The 19,067-nt window shown below is 47.4% G+C and overlaps 1 protein-coding gene across 1 annotated transcript in view; it reads right to left on the reverse strand.

Moving 5' to 3' along the window:
- The window catches only part of SRGAP3 (SLIT-ROBO Rho GTPase activating protein 3), a 245,430-nt gene that overhangs the window by 47,588 nt on the left and 178,775 nt on the right, over positions 1–19,067 (reverse strand). Inside the window, exons 9-12 of the mRNA XM_004443413.3 lie at positions 18,376–18,573; positions 14,002–14,086; positions 5,953–5,980; positions 537–639 (exon numbers count right to left, since the gene is read on the reverse strand). Of these exons, the coding sequence (XP_004443470.2) occupies positions 537–639; positions 5,953–5,980; positions 14,002–14,086; positions 18,376–18,573 (414 nt within the window). The remainder of the gene's footprint in view (positions 1–536; positions 640–5,952; positions 5,981–14,001; positions 14,087–18,375; positions 18,574–19,067) is intronic.

Consider the following 19,067-nt stretch of genomic DNA (forward strand, 5'->3'; position numbering starts at 1 on the left):
CTTCTCTCATACAAAATGTATGTGTTTCTTTTGCTGGTATATTCCCAACAACAACAACACAAATCACTTGTATAAAAACACACTGTTGCCCACAGGAATTTTCTTTGTGTTGCTTCCTCTTGGGAGATGTGGGTGTGAAGTGAGGTAAGGGGCTTTCTCTAACTGTCCCTCAGGCTAGTTAGGACCCCAGTTCCTGAAGCAATAAAGTGTGGCTGGCGGGGACCACTGCTCTGGCATTTCAACCCCACTTGGACTTCACTGGGTTTCTTCACAATCATATCCCTCCCCTAGGACTGAGAATCATGGGAACGTACTTAGGAGCAACTGGTCAGAGACAAAAGCTGCTCTGATTAGAAGCCCTTACTGAAGCCACGAGCAGGCTGCAGTGAGGAGCCAGCTCGCCACAGGGCCTGGTTGAGGGCACAGACTGAAAGTTCTGGTTGGTCAGGGCAGGGCTGCTGGCCAGGGAAGGAGGTGGAGAAAGGCTGCCATTACATTGGGTGCATTCGCGGACTCCGTGGCTCCCCAGCAAGTACCTTAATGAACGCTTCCATACAGCCGTTAAATAGTTTATGGCTACACACTGAGAGAGGCCTAGGTCTCCTCATTTTCTGTGGTTTAGGGGGAAGACAGGGGGGCCTAGGGGAAAACGGAACAAAAGAAATCAAGAAAGCAACCAAGGTAAACATACAACTGGGAAAGACGCTCTTAAAATCCACGACTGGAGGAGAATACAAATGCAAATGAAAGCCCCTGAGCCCCCAGCACATCGGAGTCCAATGCTCCATCTGAAGGCCTTTGGATGCTTAAGCAGATCTTAATCGACCCACAATGTCAAGCAGGAGCAATGCTCGTATAATACAAGTGCATTCTAAATCACAGGAGGGAAATAGCATGTGTCCAGGAAACCACTGAAACTCCAATCAGAGGCTGTCATCCTGCAAAGCTGACCAGATGGAGGGGGAATCAGGGGAGAGAGATGTATTCTGTAGCCTGAGAAAGCAAGAGACTTTCAAAGATGATTGGAAGGGTTAATTTTCATTATTTTGGCTTAAATTCTTCACCAAGTCTCAACTCCCAACGTACCAGGGCACTGATCATCCTAATGCCTCTTGGCATTTCAAATGCACTTGACTAATCTTTATTTCATTGACCTAAGAGCCATGCAATTATTATTCTCGCTTTAGAGATAAAGAAACTGATGCCAAGAGGGAGTCTGCAGCTTCTGTGGGGTCCCCGGGTGACCCAGGATGATGACTACATCCTGTTCTTTAGTTAAGTACACTTTCAGTTAAAGTGCTTTCAAATCCATGACCACACTTAACATCAGCTCAACCCTGTATGTATGGCCCCATTTTACAGAAGCAGAAACTAAGGCCTAGAAAGGGGAACTGGCAGAGTCAGGCCCCAAACCCAGGCCTCTTTGGTTCCAAGTCCAAGATTTTTCCCATCAGGGCCTGTCATGGAGCCTTAGGGCACATTTTCATTTCCATCCAAGGACTCATCCATCCCATTAACCCTTGCCAGCGGAGGACCCAGAGGGTCAGGTTGAAAGTGTCTTGCTTTACTTTAGGATCTCCATTCCCTGTGCTCCACTCTTGGCCACAGGGACGGGAAACCACACCACAGTTCACCAGGAACAGTGAAACAGCCACAAACACTGGACCAGTTTCCAGAGCTGCTCATCATGCATATACCTGTGTTGGCTTATTTGCTCATCTTTCGCCACCCAAGTTGGCCTGACTCAATGCTGCCAGCCTTCCAGGGCAAGGGGCTTTCTGAGGTTAGGCGGAGGGCCCCTAACCAAGAGAGGCAGTTCATTCTCAAATGGCTTGGTTCACAATTTGGGGAGCAACAAGTGGGGACCCAGCCTGGCACAGATATTGTTCACATGTAACGAGCAAGGACCTGGTCCCCCAGGTCTTGACTGATTTCTGTGAATGGGCAAGAAATCGTACGGACTTGGGAGCCAATCAAGGTGAATGAGATTCATGCTGTCTCTGCTCACTGGCCTTGTTGAGCCTATCTCCTTCAATAGCCCAGCCATCTAGGAAACTACAACCGACTTCTCCTAGGCGTTTGAGTATTGAGCAAATGCAGCTAGCTCCAGGACATGCATGGGCAAAGATACGGTTGAATCCAAATATCATGCCACTCAAACACTGGAACCAAAATAACAGCACAGACCAAAATTTTTAAATGAAACAACAGGCAAGATTATTTTGAGCCCATCTTGGATCTATGTCAATTTGGTTAGCTAAGTCCATGTCATTTCTTTTTCTTAAGTTACTAATTTTTTGAGCATGTGCATATACAGGGGTGACATTTCTAACAACGGATCTGCTTTTGAATTTTCAAATGTGAAAAGAGAGGGTCAAAAATGTGACAAAAGGCCATGGGTTTTAAGTCTTGGCATTTGGAATAACCTGAAGACAGCAACTTTGTGGCCTTGTTTTCATGGGGTTTTGGGTTTCTTTTTTTTTTGTGAGGAGATCAGCCCTGTGCTAACATCCGCCAATCCTCCTCTTTTTTTGCTGAGGAAGACGGCCCTGGGCTAACATCTGTGCCCATCTTCCTCCACTTTATATGGGACGCCGCCACAGCATGGCTTGCCAAGCAGTGCGTCGGTGTGCGCCCGGGATCAGAACCAGCGAACCCCAGGCCGCCGCAGCGGAGCGTGCGCACTTAACCGCTTGCGCCACCGGGCCGGCCCCTTGGGTTTCTGTTTTTCAACATTCTCAGATCATTTCCTTACCTCACACTGCGTGATACCCTCACAATAACCCTGTGAGGTAGGCAAGAATTATTAAACCCACTTTAAACATACGGCAAACAAGCCCCTGAGAGATTAAGAAACTTGCCCAAGGTCACATAGATAATATGTGATTGACACTGGAAATAGAATTCAGCTATTCAGTAGGAAGATTACTCAAGATTCTGGTGTATGAAATTGGGAAGTTGATTTTATCACAGAACATCCAGCAGTAGCATTAAATTATCCATTAAATTCCCATGGCCAGCAAGAGTAGAGACTCTTAATGAAGGTGTTGGACACCCAATATCAAAAAAAATCTAGGGTGCCCAGCTGGAAGGTTTCCCTAATAAGTCCTAAGGATTTTTTTTAAGTTCACAAAATGGAATAAAGGGAAAATAGGATACTTTTTCCCACGTCTCCTGCCCAATCCAGAAGGCAAAGGACTGTTCAAATCACACCGGGATTTCTTTCTTTGTGTGGTGCTCTGTGCACTGACCAGAATCTCTGACAAGGAAACGTAGCTATCCCAACTTTGCACGACATCAAATCGATACCGACTTACTGAAGTGCTGGGTGGGGCACAAAGTGGGGAGCAGGGGGGCAGCTCAGCCAAGGAAAGTGGGGCAGCCTAAGCCTTCCATCTCTTCTGCTGCTCAGTTGCAGAGCAAAAAGGAAAGAAAGAAAGAGAGAGAGGCAGGGAAAATAGGAACAGAGAAAGCCACGGAGAGGAAGAAACAGAAACCAGAGACCAATGTCCCCTTTCTGCCTTTTGACCAAGATGAAAATTAACATACATGGCAACATAGGAATTGGCCTCAAAATTATTCTGTGACCAAAAGTACGGTGATTAAAATTTTCCCTAGACAACCCAATAGATGTGGGTGTCAACATCCAAAATGGCAGCAGTACTGTAGTTCAATGGCAGTCAGGCTCTCGGAGGCTGTGCACAGGTGTGCATCAGGTTGCATCTGTTTGGACAGGAAATCTCAAGTGATTTCACTGCTAGTCCAGCCCACAGAGGCAAGTCAACCTGGGTTAGGGAAGCCAGTCTTTAGTTTGAGTAACCATAACCAAACCTTATGTTTGCATCTGGCTTTGCCATTTACCATACACTTTTCAAGTGCATTATTGCATCTGGTTGGCCTAATTACAAGGTTATTACGAATTTGGGCTATTATAAGATAAGGTTCTTAAGCGTGAGAAAAAATATAACGTGTTGCAACCCATGTGCAAAAATTGGTCTGTCTATACAAGGTCAGAGGCAACTTGGCCGAGGGACCTGCTCAAGTGATCATCCAAAATGACACCAACCTTGGGCAGGAAACTATGGAAGATTCAGAAAGCCATAGTATACATCTTACCCAGGGCCTTTAAGATTTATTTTAAAACCACTTCCAAGTTGGCAATGCATTGCACAACAAGTTAAAAATGATCTTTGGAAGTAAGGGGAAGCTTTTAGTTTACTAACAAAGCTGCCTTTGACCTTGGCCAAGGGCCAGAGTGCAGATGGCTGGGTTTGCATTTTAGTGCACTATATCTAAGTGGGAGGTCTGTAATCCTAGCTCGGATTTCCCAGGCGCTAGGTCAAAGAGGGTGTGGAAGACAACATCTCAGAGGGCTTTATCCAAAAAAAAAAAAAAAAAAAACTTCAACTTTTCTCTGAGGAAGACCTGGGACCTGGCCAAGGGTTTGTATGTGGATCTCTCCTGCAATCTGCTTACCATCTTCCCCCACATAAGTTCCAGGAATTAGGAGGAAGTGAGGGACGGCTCAATTTGTCCCCCATCTGTTTCACTATTTGTAGACTTTGGTGTAAAATGTGGCTTCTGCTGTTTTGGGACTATCACAATATCCTCTTGCCAGAAAAAATAAGTAAATAAATAAATAAATAAATGAGTTTGTTTCTAAAAGGTTCTTAGAAAGTGACCCTGCACATCTGCTGCCCCATGTGCTGGAATGTCCTCGCCTGGCATCCTGAATCATCCTGGTGTTCCCAGACTGCCGGGGCCCAGAGGAACAGCTGCACAGGCTAAGCTTCTGGAGAGCCCTCAGTCTCCCCCATCCTGGGCCCAGCAAACTGAAAACCCCAGAGCTTTCCAAGCCTCTTCCCAGCAACTCCGTTCCAGATGAGCAGGAGAGAATCGAGGGTTCTTTCTCTCTCTTGCCAAGTACGACAGCTTTCCAGGATTTGGGCCACTGGGAAGAATTTGTGGGGAAAGGATGTCATTGGGTCATTGGGCCAAAAGGCAGCTCTCAACTGCCACATGACAGAAGAGTGCAGGCCTCCCAGGCCAATGGCTGAATTCATATTGGGCAGGGGGATAGCTATTGCTGGGAACTGGGACATGGGTGGGCTCTAGGAACCACCCGGGCAGCGACAGGGCTGCTTGTGGATCTAAACTCGCTGAAAGTAGAGGAAAGGTCCAGTCGCTAAAAGAAAGCCCATCAGCTATCAGCTGCTGAGTGGAAAGTGTTCACTGGCTCTGGTCTGCTCAGGGAAAAGCACAAAGGGTAATGCTGAGCAAGCTGGAGAGAAAGCAGAAGTTGCCCGTGTGTTACTTTCCCAGCAAGAGACTCCATCACCAGTCCATCCAAGTGCCTATGACGTCCAAAGCCAGGGTGCGGGCAGTGGGCGCGTATGTGGATATGCACATGCGTATGCCCAAGTGTGCGCCATACGAGCCAAATCCAAAGCCTTGGCAAATGGGGACCCTAGGCTGGGCCCCCCGCCTGGGCTGCGCAGTTTGCTCAGCAGCCATGTAACAGATGGGAGTCAGGTCAACAGCTACCCCACAGCCTCTGGCCTCCACTGGTTGCCCTCAGCCACTCTGCCATGTATGTCTGTCCACCCCATGGATAGCGCGATGGGGGACGGAGACAGGAGGCGGATACGGCACTGACCCACAGCAGCTCCGAAAGTCCCCTCCCCATCACCGCCTAGAGGGGGCATGGCTTCACCAGTCTAAGGCTAGAACAAGCAGAGAAGCAGAATGGCACATTTGCCTCCCCTCTCAGCACAGCTGCGCCATCCCATGAGGACACTGGTGAAGAGCTGTCCCACTCTAGGAATACCCCAGCTTCTCCGAGCTCTCAGCAGTCTCTGTCTTCCCACCTTCCTGCCTCTCCTGCTCCTCCCACCTCATCCCACTCCCCACCTCAGGCAGCATGTGAAAGAAAACAAGATCCTCAGCTCTTACCTGGTTGTGCCACATTCTGCTCTCTCCCCTGGAAAGAAAAGTATACAATGATGTTTAGTTTTAGTTTTTTTTTTTCAACCAAAGTACATTCATTGTTTTCTAAAAACAGAAAAACAACTGGTCTTAATTATTTGTGAAATGGGAAATCTAATTACGCTTAAGGTATCGTCTGTTGGAAAGAACTGCATCTTTTTTTTTTTTGGTGAGGAAGATTGGCCCAGAGCTAACACCTGTTGCCAATCTTCCTCTTTTTGCTTGAGGAAGAGTGGCCCTGAGCTAACACCTGTGCCAATCTTCCTCTATTTTTTGTATATGGGTCACTGCCACAGCATGGCTTGATGAGTGGTGTAGGTCCATGCCCCAGATCCGAACCCCGGAACCCAGGCTGCCAAAGCAGAGAGCACCAAACTTAACCACTATGCCACCAGGCCAGCCCCAAGAACTGCATCTTATTAAATCCCCAGGGCCCCCTATTCGTAGGGCTATGTTCACATACATTTCATTTTCTATTGTTCACATACATTTTTTCCAATGATTCTCAAACTACAGCTTGAAGACCACTTGCATCAGAATCATCTGGGGCTCTTTGTTAAAAATGCAGATTTCTTGGCTTTCCTATGGTCCTCCTGAATCAGAATCTCTGAGATAAGAACCCAGGAATCTGCATTTTAAGAAGCACTCCAGGTGATCCCTTCTATGCATAGCAAAGCTGAAGAACTCATGCACTGCTTTATATCAACAAAGGTTTACTGAGCACCTGTCACATGCCCGGCCCTGAAGGGTGCCAGCCGTAACACACCTTCTTGGTGTTCCTCAACCCTGCTACCCCTGCCCAGCCCCCACTGCATTGTCAGCTGAAGACCTTCTCGCTTCCTTTCCTGGAAAGGAAAATCAGTCAGACAGGTCTAGAGCGCCTCCATGAGACCCACTCACCTACCTGCGCCTGCCCACTCCCCCTCTACCTCCTCTTCTGGTGCTCCGGAAGAAGCACCTGCTTCTGCCAAAGCCCAGACTTTCTCCCTGTGCTCTGGGTCCCATCCCTTCCGCCCTTCTCAGGGGTTCTGTTTCTGCAAGTGCCTCCCCTCTCTCTAGCATCACCAATCTCCTCCCTCTGGGTAATTTCCATCAGCATATCAACGCATTCTGGATACAAATAACCTAGCTTTCAAATCTCCCCATGACCCCATTTCTCTTCCCAACTACAACCTCATTTCTCAGCTCTCCTTGACAGCAAACTTCCTGATGAAGCTGTCTAGAGGCACTGTTGCTTCCCCCTCCGATCCTCCCCTCACTCCATTGCAGTTGCTTCCTGATCTCATCAGTCCGAGGAGACTGTTCTATGTGGCTGAATCCAATGTCTCTGCTCTTATCTGACTTCTTAGCACCATCAACTCGGGTAATTGCTCCCTTCTTCTTATAAAACTTTCTCCTCTTGATTTGCATAACTCCACATTTTCTAGTTTTCCTTCCTGCCCTACAGGCTGTTCCTCAGTTTCTCTTGCTGTCTGATCCTCATCTGTCCATCCTCTAACCTCTAAATGTTGGGATGCCCCTAGGATGCCTACCCGGATCTTCTTCTCTTCTCTTTCTACACACTCTCTCTAGGTGATCTCAGATGCTTACGGAGGCCTCCCTAATCTTATGTCCAGATCTTATATTCCCCTGGAATTCCAGACTCAAGTCACTGCCCTCTTTTTAACAGCTTTATTGAGGTATAATTTACATATCATAAAATCCACCCATTTGAACTTGATTTTAAGTAAATAGTCCAAGTTCTGCAATCATCAATACAATTCAATTTTATAACATTTCCATCACATGAAAAAGATCCTTTGTGCCAATTTACAGTCACTCCCTCTTCTCATCTCCAGCCTATGGCAACCACTAATCTACTTTGTCTCTATAGATTTGCTTATTCTGGACATTTCATAAAAACAGAATCATGAAATATGTAGTATTTTGCACTTGGCTTCTTTCACTTAGCGTAATGTTTTTGAGGTTCATCCCCAGAGCATGATTCAGTGCTTCATTTCTTTTTTTTTTTTTTTTAAAGATTTTATTTATTTATTTTTTCCCCCCAAAGCCCCAGTAGATAGTTGTATGTCATAGCTGCACATCCTTCCAGTTGCTGTATGTGGGACGCGGCCCCAGCATGGCCGGAGAAGCGGTGCGCTCACGGGATCCGAACCCGGGCTGCCAGCAGCGGAGTGCGTGCACTTAACTGCTAAGCCACGGGGCCGGCCCAGTGCTTCATTTCTTTTACGGTGCAGTGGAGGGCCTCTAGGCCAGTGCTATCCAATGGAAATATAATGCAAGCCACAATATCTAGTAGCGACATTACAAAAAGTAAAGAGAAACAGGTGAGGTTAATTTTAATAATATATTGTATTTAACCTAATATATCAAAAATATATCATTTCAATGTGTATCAATATAAACAATTAATAAAATGTTTTTATATGTATACATATATTTATTATATATATTTATATATATATTGTACTAACTCTTTGAAATCTGGTGTTCATTTTACACATCTCAGTTCAGACTAGCCATGTTTCAAGTGTTCAATAGCCACGTGTGGCTTGTGGCCACCACACAGGACAGCACAAATCTGGACTCTAGAATCCCACCCAGCATTCATGTGAAAGGACTCTTTAAAAAGAAAGAACCGAGCATTTATTTTCTCGACAGAAAACAATGCTGGATGGGGCTGGGGAGAGAAATGGGGGGAGGAAGAGAGTAATAGAGGTCTGAAAATAGAACACACAATTCCTTAATTCCTAACCAAAGCCACCAGCAGTTACAAGAGTGACTGCAGTTTGTTGAACTGGAGCCAAAGACCAAAGCAAGAAAAGAGAAAAGTTAGGTGAAACAGACAAATTTGCTCTGCTTAATGTGATTGCGTGTCTGGGCTCTGGGGTAAAATCCTACCAGACACCAGTTTGAGTTCAGTGTTCATGTAGACCCAAGACCCTCAGTCAGAGCCAGTGGCAGCCCCTGAAAGGGGTCAGCCAATGGCCTGCATTGACTATAAAGCACAGGGTTTCCCCTAGGGCTGCAGTCAACTGTGCAACTCTGACTTACAGAGGGGACCTGCTCCACCTCCTCCTGGTTCCAAAATTGCCCACTCCTCCAAGTACTCACCGTGGCCCAGTCACACCGCCCTTCCTTTAGTGCTAACTCCCACATTCCTTCACACCTTTGCACATGCTGTTCCCTCTGCCTCGACTCTCTTTCCCCAGTTTTTCACGTGACTGGGGCCTTCTCATCCTTGTCTCAGCTCAAACATCGTTTCTCCTCTGAGGCCTCTCTGATCACCCAACCTAAAGCAGGAGACGTCTCCCCCACTCCCCACATGCACAGTTGTTCTCTATCTCAGCCCAAATTTCCCATTCGCGCCACTTATCACAGTTATAATTCTTTACTTAATAGTTTGTTTACTGTGTGAGGTCTCTCTTCCCCATGAAGGCAGGAACCTTTTCTGTCTTTTATACACTGTACCCTCAGTCCTCGCCAAGCACAGTGCCTGTGCTTCTGGATGGACAGATGGACAGATGAACAGATGGACAGGGGCAGGGAGGGAAGAAGGGGGAGGTATGAATGAAAGGGTTTAGGTCCTGGAGTGGAATGTCAGAACATATCAAGGCAGACTTTCCTCTGGCAAGGAATCTCATATATTCTCCTTTGGCTTTAGGCTCACATTCTAGCTCTCAAGAACCCCATTACCAACATCTTTTGGAATAAATTGTCTCAACTTCTAACAAATGGCAGAAATCAAAAACGCTCTGCCCTTTACCTTCCGAGATCTGTTGGGACTTTAAAAAAATATTTTATAGTTGGTGGCTCATTTTCTAGAAGGTCAGACTGTCTGGTCCTGGTGGACATTTTGCTCTGTAATGGGCTATTAAATCTTGGCCTGAAAAGGTTATGTCCCATCCTTTTATAGACCATGTACTATTTATCCTTGAGGAGCCAGAGTAAATTGAAAAGCCACCCGTATCTTTGGTGTAAACCCTGGAGCTTACAGACTACCCAGAGCAATAAAAAGGTCACAGATCTAAGACTCAGAGATGACGATAACTGAGAATCCTCTGCCAATTAAACGACACAGCAATAGCCAAGGGCATATGAGGCTGTGTGCTCTTGTCCCTAAGATGTGGCAGTGACATTTGTAACAAGGAATGCAAATTTGCAGGGCACCTAGAAGCTTTTTGACTTGTGTGTCTGGAGTCAATCACGTTCCAAAATTTGCTTCTAAGTAAAAGTGACTCAAAAGACCTCATGTTTCCTCTAACTTGTGGTTTCTTTGAACCATGCTGTCAAAAGAGTACTTGAGAGAAGCTGAGGCACTGGACATAACACTTCATTTCATTAAAAAAAAAAAAAAAAAGCCTTGTATCTTTTCGGCCAAAATATTCTGCTTGGCCCCATATTTCTAACCTGTTTTCAAGATTTCCAGATTGTCCCTCTCAGTACAAAAGAGCCCTCAGACAACACAACAGGCCATTGATGCAGGTGTGACTACCCCAGCCCCACGCTTAGAAGAGCTTTCTACTGACTGGAAGAGTCAACATGCGCAGGTAGGGAGAATCATCTGTTGACACTCAGAAGAATGAATTAGCCAAGATTTCTCTTTGGCTTGCTTGATTTTTTCATCCCTCCCCCTACCTTTGCCCAAGAGGGCAAGAACTTTATCAACCAGGAGTGCAAATTCTCCCAATGCCCAAAGAATCCACATATACTTGATCATACAGTGGAGATACAAAAATGACTGAAGATTCGGTCTCAGCTTCAGTGTTTTTCAGTAATTCAGTAAATTTTAACTTTAATGAATAATAATGTATCAATATTCATTAATAGTGACAAATATACCATACTTATGAAGAGGGAGATGTGACTAATAGGGGAAATTGGATGTGGAGTATATGAGAACTCTGTACGATCTTTGCAACTTTGCAACTTTTCTGTAAATCTAAAACTATTCTAAAACAAAAAGTTTATTAAAAAATGAAATAAAACAAACAAAAAACCTCCCCAGAATTGACCAGTCTAACAAGACCGATCCCAGTTATCAAAAGAAGCACATGGGCTTTTCCACTGATGGCTTACTAGAAAACAGGACGATGGAGATTCTTCCAGAGGACTTTCTTAGCTGCCCTTATACTTCTGAAACTACACTTTCCCGAGGTTTTTTCTTGCTATTCAGCTCAAAACTCAGAAGAAGGACTGGTAAACCCTGTCTCAGAGCAAAGTGCAGCTGAACGCTAAATGAACTTGGAAGACCAAATAGATCAGGAGTTATGCCAACCAAAACTAATTATTATTACGATTTCATTAAGGCCATTCAGGCAAGGGCAGCAATAAAAGGTTGCGTCTGATAGTGCTCATGGGGGAGCTGGAGAGAAGCACTTGCTCATCTGGAATCTTATTTTTCAAAAAAACATCTAGTTTTCTAAATCCAAGTCATCTGATTTCCAAAATACAAGTACCCACTGACTCACGTGGACCCGTCTTCTGTTACACGGCTCTTGAGAAACAGACCCAGCACCCCTGCCCTAACCATAGAAACTGATCCTCCTCTTGAACGTTAGTTGTGGAAGCCGCCTCCATCACACACTCACCCGAGCTCCTCTCTATGACTTGCTGGCTCTTCCTTTTCTCTCCATTCTCGCTGTTTTGGTTCCCTCTGTTACCCACACTTCTCCATGGCCCCGCTCACCTGGCCCAGTTCCGAAATGTCAGGATGGGTAGAATTTAGAGGGTAGGGAGGGGAATGGAGAAAAAGCTCACTGCAACTCACTCTTCCCCACCCCTACCCCCTAATCAGTGAGTGTTGACAAATGTATACACCATGTATAACTACCACCCAAATCAGGACATAGAACCTTTCCATCACCCCCAGAAGTTTCCCAGCTCTCACCAGCTGGAACCTACAAAACTCAACCATGGTGACAGAAATCAGATCAGTGATTTCTTGGGGCGGAGGATGGGGGGATTGACTGCAAAGGGGCACAGGGGAACTATGGCGGTGATGATGATGTTCTGTCTCTTGATTCGAGTGGTGGTTATACTTGGGTGTATAGTTTGTCAGAAAATTGATTTCTACACATAAAATGGGTGCATTTTATTGTATATACATTATATGTCAATAAAGGTGGTTGAAAAAATTCCATTGGTATTAGTTTTAAAGCCCTGGTTATTCCTCCTGCTTGAAATCTTTCCAGCTTTCCTGGGCTTGGTGATCCCTTCCTCTCCTGATTCACAGCCCTCAGAGTCTGTACCGTTCACCTGGCAATTCATCCAGTATTTCTATGTGACAATGTTATCGCTATTTAATTTTTTATGAATTCATGAGTTGTCTCTCAGCTAGATTATAAGTGCCTTGGGGCTGGGAAATGGTTTAATTTCTCACCATTTCCTCTAAAGCATGGGGCTCACAAATGCCAAGCATCTGCGGATCCCGGCAGCCTACTTGATGGTTGCCGAGAGGACAGGATCAGGCAGGACTCGTGTGGCCAGAGCACAGGCACTGGAATGTGCACCCACAGGGAGACAACAGTTATCCAGGGAGGGGCGAGGAGGTGCCGTGGATGGCAAATGCCCATCGGCCAGTGAGCACCAGCCCCCCGCACAACTCTCATCCTGTCACGCTCCTCGTTCCCCAAAAAACTCCTGGGTGGTCCTAGGCCTGCTTCCAGCTGTCATCTTGGGATCTACTGGCCTCATCACCTCGGAAACTCCCTTCATTTCTCTGGCGTTGGCCCCTATTTCCTGGACCCCACGTTTTTTTCCTTTCGGTGGAGCACATCCTTCAGCCAACAGCCCTTTCCAAACAGAACACAAGAATGTATTTGGATGTGGGGCTCATGACGCTCCCAGCAGGGCCCAGCAGCTTCAGAAACCCCAGCTCAGCTCCTCCCCTCATAGCTCAGCCTCACACCAGGTTCCAGGGCCACCAGGACTTGCTGCAAACCATCCCTGTCCTTGGGGCTAAGTTCATGCCCTGGTGACCTTTCCATTCAACATTCATTCAGTGACTATTGAGTGCCTACTATGAGCCAGGCACTGTTCTCTGCACTGGAGATAAAGTGGTAGACAACAAAAACAAGGAAGTCACCAGTCTTGTTGAAGATATGATACTGTTGGGGATGGGGAGTATGACCAAAGACAATAAGCAAGTGAATAAATAATAAATAGGATGATTTCACATGGTGATGAGTGAGATGAAGAAAACCAAACAGAGAGAGTTTTGGGACAGAGGTGGTGATTCCTTGAGGTTAGGTAGCAAGGAGAGGCTCATGGAGGAAGTGATAATCTGTGCTGACAGCTGAAGAATAAGGAGTCATCCATACAGAGATCTGGGGTAAGGGCATTCCAGGCAGAGGGAACAGCAGATGCAAAGGCCCTGGGGCAGGAATAAGCTTGATGAATTTTGAAGGGCAGAAAGGAGCTCAGTGTGGCTAGAGCATACTTGGGTGGTTGAGAATGGTATGAGGTCAGGGAAGCAGGCAGAGGTCAGTGACATAAGACCTCGTGTGTCATGAAAGCAGTTAGGATTTTATTCCAACTATCACTGGAAGCCTTTGGGTAGTTTTAAGCCTAGTCCCCAGGTTCTCAAGGACCAAACCCTGCTTTACACACACGGATTTTTCTTCTTTGGACCTAGAATCCTGGCCAGGCACTCCGATAGCATTCCTGGTAAATAGATCTGCTGAAAAGCATCAATGTGGACACCTGTGTCCCTGAATTCCCACCCCCGACCTATCGGGGACCCCTCTATCACTTTGCCTTGGACCCGTCCCACAATGTCAACTAAGACTTGTGTTTGCCCCATATTTTCTGCATCCAGACTGGACCCCTCTCAGGATCTGAACCAGGGCTGTAGACCATAGACTGTACCAGCCTGCCCAGTCCTGAGAGGTGGCTCCGGTACCAGGCCTCGTTCCGCCAAGTGCCCAGTGTCTCAAGCTGCAACAGCTCAAGGGGCCACAACAACACCCAGTGGGGAGGCAGCCCCTCCTCGCAGGCCGCCGCCGCCCGACTCACCTTCGCCCAGGGTCTGCTTGAGTAAGTCATGCTTGGCCTGCAGCTTAGTGATGAGGTTACTGCCGTTCACATACTCTTTAAATTTCTGTAAGACACAGGCACAAGGACATTACAGACTGCAGGGCCAACTCCTGCGACCTCTGCTTCCAGAACGGACCTCCAGGGCAGGGAGGTCAAAGTGAAATCGTGCCACCCTCAAAGATCCTGGCACGGGAAAAAGGGGGGCCTTTGCTCTTCCCCAATCAGATGCCCGGCTCTGCCAAGCATAGCTGTCTGGTCCTGTGAGGGCTCCAGGCATTTCGGGTCAGCTTTGGGAGCACAAAGGAAGCTCAGGGGAACAGGAGCAGCGAAAGGCGCTTTTGTCAGGTGAGGATGGCGGGAGCTCAGAGTGGAGCCTTCTTTAGTCTTCAAAGCTCCTCTGGGCCAAGAGCAATCAAGATGGGAAAAACCCAAGGAGGCACGCAGCTGAGGCGATCGGGCTTTATCAGATCTGTCAGAGAGGAGCCTCGGAACAAGTCTTTCGTTCATCTGGCCCTGCTCTGAAGGAGAAATGGCTACGCAGGCCCCTAGAGACGGTCCTATTAAAACAAACTGAACTGCACTGGGGGATATGATTTTCTTCTTTTTACAAAAGAGACAGGTGAGGCTGGCACAGGGAAGTGATTTTCCCAAGGTCCCCGGGACCCCCAGGCTGCCTCTAGTTCAGGGGTCTGGCCGAGCACAACAGACTTCAGAGCAGTGTGGAGGGATGGGGCCATCCAGAAGAGAAATGCAGCAACCTGCCCCCAGTTCAGTGGGGCCTCAGCCACGCCTCTGCACAGGTGCCATCTTTCCTCGCCCCCTGCCCACCCTGCATTGCCCAAACACAGGCCCGGAGCCCCGTCTGCTGGGGCCTGCCTTGGCTGGACTGTGAGCCGCTGCAGGTGTGGTCCACGCCCAGTTCATTTCTGGATCCCCAGTGCCTACAGCTGTGATTGGTGTACAGTCAGTGCTGAGACACGTAGCTGAACCCCTGGTCTGGTGGGGCTGACAGAGACAGTGGGGAGAGAGATAATAAGCTAGCCAAAAGTAAGTAAAATACACGATTGGTCAGATGGTGGTGAATGCTATGGATGAAAAGAAGGCAGGAACGGGGGCCTGGGAGTCAGGGTGGACCTCGCTGCAAAGCTGACATTTGAGCCAAGGCCTGAAGGAGGTGAGGAAGGGCCGTATGGGTACCGGGGGGGAAGGAGCGCTCTAAGCAGCCAGAATGGCAATTGCAAAAGCCCTGAGAATGAAGGCAGGGGGACGAGTGTGACTGCCCCAAATCTGCCAGCCAGTTTCTCCCAAAGAAATCCATTCTATTGCCCCAGCCAGAATGCTCAGAGAGGGGTGCAGAGGAGCGGAGAAGTGAGCCGCAGAGGCTCAGGACGCCCCAATATGACCTGTAAAGTAGCGTCTGGAATATCAGCATCTTCCTGTTAAAGACAGTTGTAGGGTGTGGGCCCATGGGGTGGAGGGTGACATGTGTGCAGCTAAGATTGGGGTCACCTCACCCTGGCCCCACTTCAGGGGGTTCTGGAATGGCTGAGCTGGTGGGAGATTGTGGCGTCCCCTCTCCTTGGCCATGGTCCTTCTTAGCTCCTAGGACCTTGTCCCTTGGTTGTTAAGAGTCACTCTCTCTTGTATCCGTAGAGCACTCGACAGTTTTCAAACATGTGCATTTGGTCCCCACCACAGTGTAGGATGGCAAATGGGGGAGGCATTGTCATTCCCATTCTACCCAGAAGGAGACAGGAGCTGGGAGCTGTGGCCACTCACTCTGTGTGTGGCAGATGACTGAACACTTCAGGGCCTCCCTGCCCTCCCTGGGGTGAAGAGAGAGTAGACAGTGTTTTTCCAAGTGCGGTGCGGGGACCAGTGGCCTCCTACCCAGCCGGGGAGAGTGTCAAAACGCAGCTTCCTGCTCTGAAGACTGTGAGTCTAACCCCTCATTTTACATCTGAGGAGGGCACCACAGAGGCCAGTAGTGTTCACACTTCCCGGCCCCATCTTGGGGAGGTGGTAGTCTGGGAACCCACATTTTTAACCAGCTTCCCAAACAATCCAAATGCTCACTTCAGTGTGACAACTACTCACCTAGAGGCTCTCTCTGGATGCTTCCAGCAATAACACCCTCTGATGTTATCACGTGTTTAAGAATTCACCATAACAAGCAGAGCTGAGGTATAAGTAGGTATTTTCTCCACCATGCCTCGCTGCCCTGGTAGTTGAAGCTCTAATCCCAAACATGTAACTCACACCTTGGTGGGTTATTCACCGGTCAGTGCAAATTACACCCCGGGCTCCAGGCCCATGGACTCTGCCCACTTCTTCCAAGCTTCACCCAGGTGTCACGTGAACCCATGAAGGAAAGAATGCCATCAAATTGTACTGATGCAGTAAAAGGAATATTATGCCCTTAAAAATACCTGAAATAATGTCACAACGCGAGTCATGAGTGTACTGCCAACCAGGTTGATAAATTGAATATTAAGATGAAAATATAACATCCATGACCCTTAATCATGGACGTTGGTGAATTTTGTCTTTTAATTTCAAGCAGACTGGACCGCCTTCTCTGGTTCTGCCACCCAGATTTCTTTGCTTCTGCTGCCAAAGTGAATGAATACTCATATGCACTCCTCGCTTATCTTTGTAACCCATAAATTCTCTTGGCAAACACAGTAGGTCCCCACTGGAAGTGGTGAACCCCAGAAATCGGCATGGGCTGATTCACTAAGACTAGCTTTGTCTTCTTTCTTGAAAACAACAAACTCCAAGAGTGTTGATCGAGGAAATGCAGTACGAGTCAACTATCGGTTTTCAACAAAGGATTTGACAAGGCCTGTCACAAGATGGAACTGGATGTTAGAACGGGGTGGGTCTGTGACTGGTCAAATGACCAGAATCTAAGAGTGCTGACAAGCAAGTCAATATCAGTCCAGTGGCATGTTTGGAACAACCTGTCTTTGGCCTTGGCCCTGGCATACCCATTAGTTTTTTTAGTGACAAGCTTTAAGGTATGGAAGCCATGCTCAGTGAATCTGCAGACGACATAAGGTCTGAAGAGACAACATATACATTGAAAAACTGGATCAGGATCTCGACAGGCTGGAGCCATGAACTGAATCCATCAAGAGGAAATCTAACTGGTGATAAACAGAAGACCTACCTAAGAAATCACTTATACATCCTTTAGGAGGAGGGTGGCCTGGTTTAACGGCAGTACATAGGGAATGGAGATTTCACTTAGCTTAAATATTAGCTTAAAAAAAAAAAAAGAACATGATCTTAGGATGTATGAAAAGGAGCACAGCACCTAGGGTGGAAAGAGGTGAAAGTTTAGCTCTATTCCGTGCTGGTCAGACCACTGCTAGGAGTCTCACCTTAGAAGAGGCATTGACAACGGAAAATGTTCAGGAGACAGTCACCAGGATGCTGAGAGCACTCAAAATGAAAGCTTATGAGGCAGGATTGAAAGAATCAGATATGAGTAGCCTGGAGAAATGAAAACCCAGCTCCCTGCAACCACACCAAAGACTGTCATGTAGCATTAGCCTCTCTCTGGGTTGCCCCAGAGAACAGAATCAAGATCAGTGACCGGAAATCCTAGTGAAGCAGGTTTTTGAAGATAACACAGATAAGGGGAAACATTATAATATTTATAGCCAGTGTCAAGCCAAACAAAAGGGCTGTTTGGGGAAGGAGGGAGCTTTTAATCCTGGGGCGGTGCCAGCAGAGTTGGGATGAATTTTTGGCAGGGATATGGTTGAATACAATCAAGCGTCAGACAGAAGATTGAAGGTTCCTTGCAACCCTAAAATTCTATGTTCACTGAACACATGTTGAACTGAAGCCCCATGCTCCTCCCTGCCCCGGCCATGTGGAATGTAAGTAATCTGGGGTTTTACATGAAGGGCGGCAACCCACCAGCAATTTGCAGGGCTCACCCAGGATGCTGTTTCCAAAGCCCACACCCAAATTGAAGATAACTCAACATGACAACCACACACATGACCTTAAGGTTGTTCCTCGGGGCTCGCACCTGGCTCCGTGAGCCATGTTTCTCTTACCATACTGAAGACAACTCTCTCTCTGGCTTTTTTCCAGAGCAGAAAAGTTGCAATAATCATCAGTCTTAGGTCAATGCTGACGCTACCTATTGCTGATTCACTTGCTGCATTTCACAAAGCCAAGCCGGGCATCTTAAGTTGAGAAGCATGGTGGAAAAATTTTAGGTCTAACTGATCCATGTGGTTTTGCTGGCTCCCACTAGCTTGGGCTGCTCCCCAAGAGTCACTGCCAGCAGGTGAGCAGACAGACCCTGGGTTCTGGGTCCAGGAGGCCACTTACTGTAAAATAAAACATTTCTGTTTCCTGCTGGTTGGCTCTCCTTTTGGCGATGTTGATCTTGCTCATGTAGGTCTCAGAGGCGGCCGACTTGACAGACTCTGTGGACCGACTGTGTTGGAAGGCGTCGGAGACGTCAAAGTCCTCCACGGTCAGCATGTCCTGTAAGGTCTGCATGGTGGCATCCAGGGTTTTTCTCACCTGGGGAAACACAGCATGTCGACAAAAACCCTTCAGCCTCAGACTGCCTTTGACACCTCCAAGTCCTCTTTCCAACCGTTACTCTGTTTCTTCGATATATAGCTCCTAAGAGGCAGGCAGAACTAAGACGATCATTCCCATTATACTGATGTGGAAAGTAAGGCCAGGTAGCTGGCTGGGGTGAGAAGCCAGGTTGCCCAACCTAAAGTCATTTTATGGGATTGCTTCTGCCAGAGAGAACCTTGGAAAATGTTGTGACGGACAAGGAACTCGGGTTTCTAGGCTTGTTTCTCTTTACCTGGTTCTATAGCCCCAAACTAGCTCCTCCAATAGGAGGCAGGTCCCTCGAGGAGGGTGAACACAAGAAATACTCTCGGTTCACTTCATCCAGAGAAGGGAAGGGACAAGGTCTGGACGAGGTGTGCAGCCATCCTCAGGGAATGAACCCTCCAGCTATTTGCCATCTGAGTCCTAGCGAAAGGCTGACGGAGAAA

This window comes from Ceratotherium simum, chromosome 5 (assembly GCF_057802395.1).
Source record: "Ceratotherium simum simum isolate JZ-2026a chromosome 5, ASM5780239v1, whole genome shotgun sequence".
Classification (NCBI taxonomy): domain Eukaryota; kingdom Metazoa; phylum Chordata; class Mammalia; order Perissodactyla; family Rhinocerotidae; genus Ceratotherium; species Ceratotherium simum.